At 46.1% G+C, this 15,314-nt stretch overlaps 1 protein-coding gene across 1 annotated transcript in view; it reads right to left on the reverse strand.

Moving 5' to 3' along the window:
• The window catches only part of tg (thyroglobulin), a 90,630-nt gene that overhangs the window by 54,006 nt on the left and 21,310 nt on the right, over nt 1–15,314 (reverse strand). The window contains exons 21-28 of the mRNA XM_031811815.1: nt 14,294–14,442; nt 11,709–11,853; nt 11,330–11,488; nt 6,677–6,820; nt 2,869–3,033; nt 2,002–2,124; nt 1,638–1,753; nt 53–161 (exon numbers count right to left, since the gene is read on the reverse strand). Coding sequence (XP_031667675.1) covers nt 53–161; nt 1,638–1,753; nt 2,002–2,124; nt 2,869–3,033; nt 6,677–6,820; nt 11,330–11,488; nt 11,709–11,853; nt 14,294–14,442 — 1,110 coding nt within the window. The remainder of the gene's footprint in view (nt 1–52; nt 162–1,637; nt 1,754–2,001; nt 2,125–2,868; nt 3,034–6,676; nt 6,821–11,329; nt 11,489–11,708; nt 11,854–14,293; nt 14,443–15,314) is intronic.

Raw genomic sequence — 15,314 nt, forward strand, 5'->3', positions numbered from 1 at the left:
GTGGAGTTCAGCAGAGTCACTTTATAAGAGGACAAACAAGCTCATACGGAACCTTTCTTCCTGATGACCGTGACGTTCTGTCTGTCAGCCCCGTTCACCTTCAGAGAACAGCTCAGGTTCTGGAACATATCAGCACCTGCATTTCCCAGGAACCCTTTGGTCTGGGAATCACAAGCAAAGGGGACACTTGAAAGAGTTATCACACAACCCAACAATATCTAATGGAAACAGCAGTCACAGCCAAACTGTTTCGAAAGCATCAAACCTACTATGTCAATGTGGTGTGTTGATTTGTTCTGCAATGAATAATTGAATATAATACGATAGTAACATTTCTGGGAGATTATAGGGATGTTCCTCGTTTGATTAGATGAGCCCTAATAACCATGTAACCCTCTTCTATCTCCTGTAGTGTGAATCAGGGTTCCAGAACCCTCTTCTATCTCCTGTAGTGTGAATCAGGGGTCCAGAGCCCTCTTCTATCTCCTGTAGTGTGAATCAGGGTTCCAGAACCCTCTTCTATCTCCTGTAGTGTGAATCAGGGTTCCAGAACCCTCTTCTATCTCCTGTAGTGTGAATCAGGGTTCCAGAACCCTCTTCTATCTCCTGTAGTGTGAATCAGGGTTCCAGAACCCTCTTCTATCTCCTGTAGTGTGAATCAGGGTTCCAGAACCCTCTTCTATCTCCTGTAGTGTGAATCAGGGTTCCTGAACCCTCTTCTATCTCCTGTAGTGTGAATCAGGGTTCCAGAACCCTCTTCTATCTCCTGTAGTGTGAATCAGGGTTCCAGAGCCCTCTTCTATCTCCTGTAGTGTGAATCAGGGTTCCAGAGCCCTCTTCTATCTCCTGTAGTGTGAATCAGGGTTCCAGAACCCTCTTCTATCTCCTGTAGTGTGAATCAGGGTTCCAGAACCCTCTTCTATCTCCTGTAGTGTGAATCAGGGTTCCAGAACCCTCTTCTATCACCTGTAGTGTGAATCAGGGGTCCAGAACCAGCAGTGTAGGTGATGCCTGATGAAAGCTCAGTGTACAACACACCAACATGACATAGGTTGCTTCCCAAATGGCACCCTACACCCTTTATAGAGCACTGCTTTCGACCAGTGGTGTAAAGTACTTCACTAAAAACACTTTAAAGTACAAAGTTGTTTTTTTTAGGGCATCTGTACTTTATGGAATCTGTAAATTATGGATCACTTTTACTTGAGTTATTTTCTATAAAGGTATCTTCACTTTTACTTGAGTTATTTTCTATAAAGGTATCTTCACTTTGACTTGAGTTATTTTCTATAAAGGTATCTTCACTTTGACTTGAGTTATTTTCTATAAAGGTATCTTCACTTTTACTTGAGTTATTTTCTATAAAAGGTATCTTCACTTTGCCTTGAGTTATTTTCTATAAAAGGTATCTTCACTTTGACTTGAGTTATTTTCTATAAAAGGTATCTTCACTTTGCCTTGAGTTATTTTCTATAAAGGTATCTTCACTTTGCCTTGAGTTATTTTCTATAAAAGGTATTTTCACTTTGACTTGAGTATAACTACTGAGTACTTTTTCCACCACTGCTTTAGACCAGAGCCCACAGACGGGTCCACACTGTGGACGGAGAAAAAGACAGATTGTGGACGTCCCATACTTGCTCAGAGGTTTGGCATCGGATGTTAGCAGCGTCGGTGCTGTAGAGTTCACAGTGACTTTGTCCTTCTTCAGCGTAAAGGACGACGTAAAGACAAGTCTGGACCTGGGCGCAAGCTGGGGAGGGACACCAACATAACCAATGTTTTACACTCGTGGTTTTGGTATATAAACACTTGTAGTGAGTCAGAACTTGCACCCTATTCCCTATATAGTGTATGACTTTTGACCAGGGTCCATAGGCCTGTAGTGAGTAACACACACTACAGGGAATCGGGTGCCATTTGTGACACATCCTTTTTATTGTGGAAAGACGACAACTTTTTTTGTATTTTTTAAAATGTAACTTTGCACAGTGACCTCACCTGACACACACGTCCTGAGTTGTTCCTCCGTGGTCGTGTCTGACGTCTCTGAGCTGAGGACGACATAGTCTTCTGCTGCTAGAGAAAACGCTGATCTGGGAACTGTCTCAAACCTCTCCAGAACTGTAGAAGGAGAAAGGGAAATATTAGGATACACAACAACAACAACAAATGAAGGTGTCTTGACTCACACAACAACAAAAAAACAGCCAAACTTCAGAAATGACTTTTTTTTGTTTTTGAATGTGTTTTTCCTCTTGTTGTACACAACAACGGCACATTGCTCTTAACACTTCAGTCATTCCTGTACTGTAGATATAATATGTAGAAATATACCACTTCACTTAATACGAGTTCCTTTTAGTAAAAAAAAAGAAAACTAAATAAAGTTCAAGAAAGGTTGTAATTGAACTGTTGACTAAGAGCATAGCAGCACAAGTAGAGGTCACACACAAAACTCTTAACCTCAGTTGTCAGTGCTTCAAATCCTCATAACATTGTTGAACATGATTCCTGGGTTTAGTCTCTCTCTAGTGATCCTCGGACAGAACCTGAGTCACAGGAAGTGGTCCAACTGGCACCCTACGCAGTGCACTACTTTTGACCAAAGCCCAATGGTCCCTGGCCAAAACAGGAAGTATGGCTCCATTTGGGACGCACACAGTGTGACTCAGGTATCTATTGATGTTTCAGCCATGTGTTAAAACACTGGTCCACAAAAAATACTTCAATAGACCTGAGTCACCTGACTAAGAACTTCACGCTCAAACTGTTTGTTTGTTTCCAGTCCACAGAGACAATACATTCATTTTCTGGGGCAGTAATACAAGATACTCTTTGTTCTTAAAACGCTGACCCAGACAGTACCTGAACATTCTCCCTCAGACAGATGCTGGCCAGTGGTTGTCCACTCCAGCTGCTCTCCGCTGGATGTGACACAGCGCCACCTCCTGGTCTGGATGTCCTGCTGGGCCGACAGGAAGTCCCCTCCCTCTGAACACCTCAGGCCACTGCGCTGGCACTCTGTCAAACCTGGACATTACAAAACAAATCAAATCAAATTTATTTATATAGCCCTTCGTACATCAGCTGATATCTCAAAGTGCTGTACAGAAACCCAGCCTAAAACCCCAAACAGCAAGCAATGCAGGTGTAGAAGCACGGTGGCTAGGAAAAACTCCCTAGAAAGGCCAATACCTAGGAAGAAACCTAGAGAGGAACCAGGCTATGTGGGGTGGCCAGTCCTCTTCTGGCTGTGCCGGGTGGAGATTATAACAGAACATGGCCAAGATGTTCAAATGTTCATAAATGACCAGCATGGTCGAATAATAATAAGGCAGAACAGTTGAAACTAGAGCAGCAGCACAGTCAGGTGGAAGTTGAAACTGGAGCAGCAGCTCCAGTGGTGACAGTGGTGAGCTGAGCAGTTAAGCTGCCTATGTTTAGGGGATAGGACCACGGTCCTAGACCTTAGTAAATATCATAGATCTACATAATAATAAGGCAGAACAGTTGAAACTAGAGCAGCAGCACAGTCAGGTGGAAGTTGAAACTGGAGCAGCAGCTCCAGTGGTGACAGTGGTGAGCTGAGCAGTTAAGCTGCCTATGTTTAGGGGATAGGACCACGGTCCTAGACCTTAGTAAATATCATAGATCTACATAATAATAAGGCAGAACAGTTGAAACTGGAGCAGCAGCTCCAGTGGTGACAGTGGTGAGCTGAGCAGTTAAGCTGCCTATGTTTAGGGGATAGGACCACGGTCCTAGACCTTAGTAAATATCATAGATCTACATAATAATAAGGCAGAACAGTTGAAACTGGAGCAGCAGCTCCAGTGGTGACAGTGGTGAGCTGAGCAGTTAAGCTGCCTATGTTTAGGGGATAGGACCACGGTCCTAGACCTTAGTAAATATCATAGATCTACATAATAATAAGGCAGAACAGTTGAAACTGGAGCAGCAGCTCCAGTGGTGACAGTGGTGAGCTGAGCAGTTAAGCTGCCTATGTTTAGGGGATAGGACCACGGTCCTAGACCTTAGTAAATATCATAGATCTACATAATAATAAGGCAGAACAGTTGAAACTGGAGCAGCAGCTCCAGTGGTGACAGTGGTGAGCTGAGCAGTTAAGCTGCCTATGTTTAGGGGATAGGACCACGGTCCTAGACCTTAGTAAATATCATAGATCTACATAATAATAAGGCAGCTCCAGTGGTGACAGTGGTGAGCTGAGCAGTTAAGCTGCCTATGTTTAGGGGATAGGACCACGGTCCTAGACCTTAGTAAATATCATAGATCTACATAATAATAAGGCAGAACAGTTGAAACTAGAGCAGCAGCTCCAGTGGTGACAGTGGTGAGCTGAGCAGTTAAGCTGCCTATGTTTAGGGGATAGGACCACGGTCCTAGACCTTAGTAAATATCATAGATCTACATAATAATAAGGCAGCTCCAGTGGTGACAGTGGTGAGCTGAGCAGTTAAGCTGCCTATGTTTAGGGGATAGGACCACGGTCCTAGACCTTAGTAAATATCATAGATCTACATAATAATAAGGCAGAACAGTTGAAACTGGAGCAGCAGCTCCAGTGGTGACAGTGGTGAGCTGAGCAGTTAAGCTGCCTATGTTTAGGGGATAGGACCACGGTCCTAGACCTTAGTAAATATCATAGATCTACATAATAATAAGGCAGAACAGTTGAAACTAGAGCAGCAGCACAGTCAGGTGGAAGTTGAAACTGGAGCAGCAGCTCCAGTGGTGACAGTGGTGAGCTGAGCAGTTAAGCTGCCTATGTTTAGGGGATAGGACCACGGTCCTAGACCTTAGTAAATATCATAGATCTACATAATAATAAGGCAGAACAGTTGAAACTAGAGCAGCAGCTCCAGTGGTGACAGTGGTGAGCTGAGCAGTTAAGCTGCCTATGTTTAGGGGATAGGACCACGGTCCTAGACCTTAGTAAATATCATAGATCTACATAATAATAAGGCAGCTCCAGTGGTGACAGTGGTGAGCTGAGCAGTTAAGCTGCCTATGTTTAGGGGATAGGACCACGGTCCTAGACCTTAGTAAATATCATAGATCTACATAATAATAAGGCAGAACAGTTGAAACTGGAGCAGCAGCTCCAGTGGTGACAGTGGTGAGCTGAGCAGTTAAGCTGCCTATGTTTAGGGGATAGGACCACGGTCCTAGACCTTAGTAAATATCATAGATCTACATAATAATAAGGCAGCTCCAGTGGTGACAGTGGTGAGCTGAGCAGTTAAGCTGCCTATGTTTAGGGGATAGGACCACGGTCCTAGACCTTAGTAAATATCATAGATCTACATAATAATAAGGCAGAACAGTTGAAACTGGAGCAGCAGCTCCAGTGGTGACAGTGGTGAGCTGAGCAGTTAAGCTGCCTATGTTTAGGGGATAGGACCACGGTCCTAGACCTTAGTAAATATCATAGATCTACATAATAATAAGGCAGCTCCAGTGGTGACAGTGGTGAGCTGAGCAGTTAAGCTGCCTATGTTTAGGGGATAGGACCACGGTCCTAGACCTTAGTAAATATCATAGATCTACATAATAATAAGGCAGCTCCAGTGGTGACAGTGGTGAGCTGAGCAGTTAAGCTGCCTATGTTTAGGGGATAGGACCACGGTCCTAGACCTTAGTAAATATCATAGATCTACATAATAATAAGGCAGCTCCAGTGGTGACAGTGGTGAGCTGAGCAGTTAAGCTGCCTATGTTTAGGGGATAGGACCACGGTCCTAGACCTTAGTAAATATCATAGATCTACATAATAATAAGGCAGCTCCAGTGGTGACAGTGGTGAGCTGAGCAGTTAAGCTGCCTATGTTTAGGGGATAGGACCACGGTCCTAGACCTTAGTAAATATCATAGATCTACATAATAATAAGGCAGAACAGTTGAAACTAGAGCAGCAGCTCCAGTGGTGACAGTGGTGAGCTGAGCAGTTAAGCTGCCTATGTTTAGGGGATAGGACCACGGTCCTAGACCTTAGTAAATATCATAGATCTACATAATAATAAGGCAGCTCCAGTGGTGACAGTGGTGAGCTGAGCAGTTAAGCTGCCTATGTTTAGGGGATAGGACCACGGTCCTAGACCTTAGTAAATATCATAGATCTACATAATAATAAGGCAGCTCCAGTGGTGACAGTGGTGAGCTGAGCAGTTAAGCTGCCTATGTTTAGGGGATAGGACCACGGTCCTAGACCTTAGTAAATATCATAGCTCTACATAATAATAAGGCAGCTCCAGTGGTGACAGTGGTGAGCTGAGCAGTTAAGCTGCCTATGTTTAGGGGATAGGACCACGGTCCTAGACCTTAGTAAATATCATAGATCTACATAATAATAAGGCAGCTCCAGTGGTGACAGTGGTGAGCTGAGCAGTTAAGCTGCCTATGTTTAGGGGATAGGACCACGGTCCTAGACCTTAGTAAATATCATAGCTCTACATAATAATAAGGCAGCTCCAGTGGTGACAGTGGTGAGCTGAGCAGTTAAGCTGCCTATGTTTAGGGGATAGGACCACGGTCCTAGACCTTAGTAAATATCATAGATCTACATTATAATAAAGGGCTCTCTAACACTGGGTGAGCTGAGCAACAGAAAGACAGTGGTAATAAGGAACGTGTCTCCTATCTCCTCACTCACACTGTGTGGCAGTGGAAGCTCCGTTAGTGGACGTGCCTTTAGGACACATGGTACAGAAGTCTGACCCCTCCTGGTCTTGGTAGGAGCCCTGAGGACAGGGAGAACACACACCTCCACTGGAAAACATACCCGCAGGACACACCACTATAGGGGAGAGGGAGAGGGGGGAGAAGAAAGAGGGAGAGAGGGGAGAAGAAAGAGGGAGAGAGAGGGGGCGAGAGAGCAAAGAGGGAGAGAGAGCGCAAAGAGAGAGAGAGGGAGAGAAAACAGAGAGAGAGGGAGAAAAGAAAGATGGAGGGAGAGAGAGAGAAAAGAATGATGAGGGAACGAGAGAAGCAGGGAGAAGAGAAAGATAGAGGGAGAGAGAGCGAAGGAGAAGAGAAAGATAGAGGGAGAAAGATAGAGGGAGAGAGAGAGAAGGAGAAGAGAAAGATAGAGGGAGAAAGAGAGGGAGAAGAGAAAGATAGAGGGAGAGAGATAGAGGGAGAGAGAGAGGGAGAAGAGAAAGATAGAGGGAGAGAGAGAGAGGGAGAAGAGAAAGATAGAGGGAGAGAGAGAGAGGGAGAAGAGAAAGATAGAGGGAGAGGGAGAGAGAGAGAGGGAGAAGAGAAAGATAGAGGGAGAGAGAGAGAAGGAGAAGAGAAAGATAGAGGGAGAGAGAGAGAAGGAGAAGAGAAAGAGGGAGAGAGAGAGATAGAGGGAGAGAGATAGAGGGAGAAGAGAGAGAGGGAGAAGAGAGAGAGGGAGAAGAGAAAGATAGAGGGAGAGAGAGAGAAGGAGAAGAGAAAGATAGAGGGAGAGAGAGAGATAGAGAAAGATAGAGGGAGAGAGAGAGATAGAGGGAGAGAGATAGAGGGAGAGAGAGAGAGGGAGAAGAGAAAGATAGAGGGAGAGAGACAGAGAGAGAGACAGAGAGAGAGAGAGTAGGGAAAAGAAAGCAGGGGAGAGAGAGTGAGGAGAATGAGAAAAGAGGGAGAGAGGACAGAGAGAAAAGAGAGAGAGGAGAGAGGGTGTGTGTTATACATTCAGTTATTAATAATGCTGTCAACCGGGTCGTGACCTTTAGTAAATCAGTCAGTATGTACTTTCATTACATATGAACTGATGTACAGTAGTTCAAATCAAATCAAATCAAATCTATTTGTCACATACACATGGTTAGCAGATGTTAATGTGAGTGTAGCGAAATGCTTGTGCTTCTTGTTCCGACAATGCAGTAATAACGAACAAGTAATCTAACTAACAATTCCAAAAAAAACTACTGTCTTATACACAATGTAAGGGGATAAAGAATATGTACATAAGGATATATGAATGAGTGATGGTACAGAGCAGCATAGGCAAGATACAGTAGATGATATCGAGTACAGTATATACATATGAGATGAGTATGTAAACCAAGTGGCATAGTTAAAGTGGCTAGTGATACATGTATTACATAAGGATGCAGTCGATGATATAGAGTACAGTATCTTATGCATATGAGATGAATAATGTAGGGTAAGTAACATTATATAAGGTAGCATTGTTTAAAGTGGCTAGTGATATATTTACATCATTTCCCATCAATTCCCATGATTAAAGTGGCTGGAGTAGAGTCAGTGGCATTGACAGTGTGTTGGCAGTAGCCACTCAATGTTAGTGGTGGCTGTTTAACAGTCTGATGGCCTTGAGATAGAAGCTGTTTTTCAGTCTCTCGGTCCCAGCTTTGATGCACCTGTACTGACCTCGCCTTCTGGATGACAGCGGGGTGAACAGGCAGTGGCTCGGGTGGTTGATGTCCTTGATGATCTTTATGGCCTTCCTGTAGCATCGGGTGGTGTAGGTGTCCTGGAGGGCAGGTAGTTTGCCCCCGGTGATGCGTTGTGCAGACCTCACTACCCTCTGGAGAGCCTTACGGTTGAGGGCGGTGCAGTTGCCATACCAGGCGGTGATACAGCCCGCCAGGATGCTCTCGATTGTGCATCTGTAGAAGTTTGTGAGTGCTTTTGGTGACAAGCCGAATTTCTTCAGCCTCCTGAGGTTGAAGAGGCGCTGCTGCGCCTTCCTCACGATGCTGTCTGTGTGAGTGGACCAATTCAGTTTGTCTGTGATGTGTATGCCGAGGAACTTAAAACTTGCTACCCTCTCCACTACTGTTCCATCGATGTGGATGGGGGGGTGTTCCCTCTGCTGTTTCCTGAAGTCCACAATCATCTCCTTAGTTTTGTTGACGTTGAGTGTGAGGTTATTTTCCTGACACCACACTCCGAGGGCCCTCACGTCCTCCCTGTAGGCCGTCTCGTCGTTGTTGGTAATCAAGCCTACCACTGTTGTGTCGTCCGCAAACTTGATGATTGAGTTGGAGGCGTGCGTGGCCACGCAGTCGTGGGTGAACAGGGAGTACAGGAGAGGGCTCAGAACGCACCCTTGTGGGGCCCCAGTGTTGAGGATCAGCGGGGAGGAGATGTTGTTGCCTACCCTCACTACCTGGGGGCGGCCCATCAGGAAGTCCAGTACCCAGTTGCACAGGGCGGGGTCGAGACCCAGGGTCTCGAGCTTGATGACGAGCTTGGAGGGTACTATGGTGTTGAATGCCGAGCTGTAGTCGATGAACAGCATTCTCACATAGGTATTCCTCTTGTCCAGATGGGTTAGGGCAGTGTGCAGTGTGGTTGAGATTGCATCGTCTGTGGACCTATTTGGGCGGTAAGCAAATTGGAGTGGGTCAAGGGTGTCAGGTAGGGTGGAGGTGATATGGTCCTTGACTAGTCTCTCAAAGCACTTCATGATGACGGATGTGAGTGCTACGGGGCGGTAGTCGTTTAGCTCAGTTACCTTAGCTTTCTTGGGAACAGGAACAATGGTGGCCCTCTTGAAGCATGTGGGAACAGCAGACTGGTATAGGGATTGGTTGAATATGTCCGTAAACACACCGGCCAGCTGGTCTGCGCATGCTCTGAGGGCGCGGCTGGGGATGCCGTCTGGGCCTGCAGCCTTGCGAGGGTTAACACGTTTAAATGTCTTACTCACTTCGGCTGCAGTGAAGGAGAGACCGCATGTTTTCGTTGCAGGCCGTGTCAGTGGCACTGTATTGTCCTCAAAGCGGGCAAAAAAGTTGTTTAGTCTGCCTGGGAGCAAGACATCCTGGTCCGTGACTGGGCTGGGTTTCTTCCTGTAGTCCGTGATTGACTGTAGACCCTGCCACATGCCTCTTGTGTCTGAGCCGTTGAATTGAGATTCTACTTTGTCTCTGTACTGGCGCTTAGCTTGTTTGATAGCCTTGCGGAGGGAATAGCTGCACAGTTTGTATTCAGTCATGTTACCAGACACCTTGCCCTGATTAAAAGCAGTGGTTCGCGCCTTCAGTTCCACACGAATGCTGCCATCAATCCACGGTTTCTGGTTGGGGAATGTTTTAATCGTTGCTATGGGAACGACATCTTCAACGCACGTTCTAATGAACTCGCACACCGAATCAGCGTATTCGTCAATGTTGTTGGCTGACGCAATACGAAACATCTCCCAGTCCACGTGATGGAAGCAGTCTTGGAGTGTGGAATCAGCTTGGTCGGACCAGCGTTGGACAGACCTCAGCGTGGGAGCTTCTTGTTTTAGTTTCTGTCTGTAGGCAGGGATCAACAAAATGGAGTCGTGGTCAGCTTTTCCGAAAGGGGGGCGGGGCAGGGCCTTATATGCGTCGCGGAAGTTAGAGTAACAATGATCCAGGGTCTTTCCACCCCTGGTTGCGCAATCGATATGCTGATAAAATTTAGGGAGTCTTGTTTTCAGATTAGCCTTGTTAAAATCCCCAGCTACAATGAATGCAGCCTCCGGATAAATCGTTTCCAGTTTGCAGAGAGTTAAATAAAGTTCGTTCAGAGCCATCGATGTGTCTGCTTGGGGGGGGATATATACGGCTGTGATTATAATCGAAGAGAATTCTCTTGGTAGATAATGCGGTCTACATTTGATTGTGAGGAATTCTAAATCAGGTGAACAGAAGGATTTGAGTTCCTGTATGTTTCTTTCATCACACCATGTCACGTTGGCCATAAGGCATACGCCCCTCTTCTTACCAGAAAGATGTTTGTTTCTGAGAAACCCGCTGGCTGCACCGCTTCGGATTGCGTCTCTCCAGTGAGCCACGTTTCCGTGAAGCAGAGAACGTTACAGTCTCTGATGTCCCTCTGGAATGCTACCCTTGCTCGGATTTCATCAACCTTGTTGTCAAGAGACTGGACATTGGCAAGAAGAATGCTAGGGAGTGGTGCACGATGTGCCCGTCTCCGGAGTCTGACCAGAAGACCGCTTCGTTTCCCTCTTTTTCTGAGTCGTTTTTTTGGGTCGCTGCATGGGAACCATCCCGTGGCACTGGTTGTAAGGCAGAACACAGGATCCGCATCGCGAAAAACATATTCTTGGTCGTACTGGTGGTGAGTTGACGCTGATCTTATATTCAGTAGTTCTTCTCGGCTGTATGTGATGAAACCTAAGATGACCTGGGGTACTAGTGTAAGAAATAACACGTAAAAAAACTAAAAACTGCATAGTTTCCTAGGAACGCGAAGCGAGGCGGCCATCTCTGTCGGCGCCGGAAGTAACTATGTCGGCGCCGGGTTGTGTTTTAGGGGGAAAGGTTGTGTTTTAGGGGGAAAGGTAATAAGGACGTACCACATCCTGTTCCAACACGCTGGTAGCCATGGGAACAGCCAAAGTTGGGTGCTGAGGTAGAGAGGACTCTGGGTTCAGAGGTCAAGAGAGAGCGGTAGGCGTCACTACCCATCAGGCCTAGCAGCCCATCCAACAGCCTGTCCTCACTGAGCGCTACATCTGGAAACAGATAAATCACTAATGACTCAAATCCACAAATACTTCTGTTGTTCCATTAAATGAAACATGAAAATGCACTTTGGCAGACCTCCAATAAAATATACACACAAAGTCAAAGTTTAAAATGTAGAAACTAGTCTTGAGACGTATTTAAAGGGTGTGAGACAGTATGTTGTTTTTCATTGAGAAATATTTCTGAAATGTTGTCTGTGCTCCTTACCGACGTCATGCAGGTCAGGCAGAACAGAGACAGGAAGGTCTGAGAGAAGAGCCCTCCAGCTGACCTGAACACTGACGCTTTCCTCACTCACACACTCTACAGAGACGGACGACTCATCACACACTGACACAGAGACGGACGTCAGCTAGAACAGGAGAGACACAGTAGTCAGACAACCTGTACAGACTCATCACACACTGACACAGAGACAGGAAGGTCTGAGAGAAGAGCCCTCCAGCTGACCTGAACACTGACGCTTTCCTCACTCAACCTGTACAGACTCATCACACACTGACACAGAGACAGGAAGGTCTGAGAGAAGAGCCCTCCAGCTGACCTGAACACTGACGCTTTCCTCACTCAACCTGTACAGACTCATCACACACTGGCACAGAGATGAAGGACACAGTAGTCAGACAACCTGTACAGACTAATCACACACTGACACAGAGCTGAACATCACAGTAGTCAGACAACCTGTACAGACTCATCACACACTGACACAGAGCTGAACGTCACAGTAGTCAGACAACCTGTACAGACTCATCACACACTGACACAGAGCTGAACGTCACAGTAGTCAGACAACCTGTACAGACTCATCACACACTGACACAGAGCTGAACATCCCAGTAGTCAGACAACCTGTACAGACTCATCACACACTGACACAGAGCTGAACGTCACAGTAGTCAGACATCCTGTACAGACTCATCACACACTGACACAGAGCTGAACGTCACAGTAGTCAGACAACCTGTACAGACTCATCACACACTGACACAGAGCTGAACATCACAGTAGTCAGACAACCTGTACAGACTCATCACACACTGACACAGAGCTGAACATCACAGTAGTCAGACAACCTGTACAGACTCATCACACACTGACACAGAGCTTAACATCACAGTAGTCAGACAACCTGTACAGACTCATCACACACTGACACAGAGCTGAACGTCACAGTAGTCAGACAACCTGTACAGACTCATCACACACTGACACAGAGCTGAACATCCCAGTAGTCAGACAACCTGTACAGACTCATCACACACTGACACAGAGATGAACGTCACAGTAGTCAGACAACCTGTACAGACTCATCACACACTGACACAGAGATGAACATCCCAGTAGTCAGACAACCTGTACAGACTCATCACACACTGACACAGAGCTGAACATCACAGTAGTCAGACAACCTGTACAGACTCATCACACACTGAAACAGAGCTGAACATCACAGTAGTCAGACAACCTGTACAGACTCATCACACACTGACACAGAGATGAACATCACAGTAGTCAGACAACCTGTACAGACTCATCACACACTGACACAGAGATGAACATCACAGTAGTCAGACAACCTGTACAGACTCATCACACACTGACACAGAGCTTAACATCACAGTAGTCAGACAACCTGTACAGACTCATCACACACTGACACAGAGCTTAACATCACAGTAGTCAGACAACCTGTACAGACTCATCACACACTGAAACAGAGATGAACATCACAGTAGTCAGACAACCTGTACAGACTCATCACACACTGACACAGAGATGAACATCACAGTAGTCAGACAACCTGTACAGATGTAGGATCTTAATTTGATCTCCCTGCTGCAGGACATTTTAAAATTGTAGAGTATTTGAGGTTTAAAAAGGCTTCTGAAGTTTGTAATTCCCACTTTCAGACTTGCTTTTCCTTTATGAAAAAGATATCAACCACAAAATTACTCAATAATTATAATCAACTAAACAATGAATATTTCCTGTTGCTGGAGGACTATTTTCCTGCTGTAGCAAACTGGCTCAAATTAAGATCCTACATCTGTAGCTAGTCAACCAGCTGTCCAGTGGGGGTCCTTGTGCATCAAGCTGCTCTACGCTACAGTTCTGTCTCAGACAAGACTTCCTTAGTCAACTATAGACAACTAGCTGTGGTACAAAACAGTCATATGCAAATCAATAAAGTCCATATCAATAAATCCTACATGTATATTTTCTAGAGGGTTTATGGGGCTGCGTTTATGAATACATCTGTAGTTAATGAGTTTTCTAAGAACGTATGTTTTGCATTAGTTCAGGTTCTGGAATATCTCCTGCAGGCACCTTTCCATTCAAAGCAAGTTACACATGGTTTTCACTATCGTTTATTGCAACAGTAGATGGCAGACATTCGCACACACAGAGACACACACAGAGACACACAGACAGACACACACACACGCACACACACACAGAGACACACACACATGCAGAGACACACACACACACGCAGAGACACACACACACGCAGAGACACACACACACGCAGAGACACACACACGCAGACACACACACACGCACACACACACACACAGAGACACACACACACGCAGAGACACACACACACGCAGAGACACACACACACGCAGAGACACACACACACGCAGACACACACACGCAGACACACACACACGCAGACACACACACACGCAGACACACACACACGCAGACACACACACACGCAGACACACACACACGCAGACACACACGCGCACACAGAGAGACACACACACACACACACCAACCTGCAGGCTGCAAAGACCCTTGGCCCTCATGTCATTGAGTAGAGAGGTGTGCAGGCTGGAGTGGAGGGAGGAGCTGCAGGGTCCCTGGCCTGGACGCAGGGTGAGCTGGAGCACCACAGAGGTCTGGACGGTCTGCAGCACCTGAAGTCCTAGAACACACAGAGACACAGATAGAGACATGACACAGAGACATGACACAGAGACATGACACAGAGACATGACACAGAGACACAGACAGAGACATGACACAGAGACATGACACAGAGACACAGACAGAGATGTGACACAGAGACATGACACAGAGACACAGACAGAGACGTGACACAGAGACATGACACAGAGACATGACACAGAGACATGACACAGAGACATGATACAGAGACATGACACAGAGACATGACACAGAGACAGAGACACAGAGACAGAAACATGACACAGAGACACAGACAGAGACAGAGACGTGACACAGAGACATGACACAGAGACATGACACAGAGACATGACACAGAGACACAGACAGAGACGTGACACAGAGACATGACACAGAGACATGACACAGAGACACAGACAGAGACGTGACACAGAGACATGACACAGAGACAGAGACAGATACAGAGACATGACACAGAGACATGATACAGAGACATGATACAGAGACATGACACAGAGACATGACACAGAGACATGACACAGAGACATGACACAGAGACAGAGACATGACACAGAGACATGACACAGATACAGAGACATGACACAGAGACATGACACAGATACAGAGACATGACACAGAGACAGAGACATGACACAGAGACAGAGACATGACACAGACATGACACAGAGACATGACACAGACACAGAGACATTACACAGACACAGAGACATGACACAGAGACAGACACATACATGACAGACACAGAGACATGACACAGACACAGACACAGAGACATGACACAGAGACATGACACAGACACATGACACAGACACATGACACAGACACAGAGACAGACACAGAGACAGACAC

The sequence above is a fragment of the Oncorhynchus kisutch genome, unplaced genomic scaffold (genome assembly GCF_002021735.2).
Source record: "Oncorhynchus kisutch isolate 150728-3 unplaced genomic scaffold, Okis_V2 Okis02a-Okis13b_hom, whole genome shotgun sequence".
NCBI classification, from domain to species: domain Eukaryota; kingdom Metazoa; phylum Chordata; class Actinopteri; order Salmoniformes; family Salmonidae; genus Oncorhynchus; species Oncorhynchus kisutch.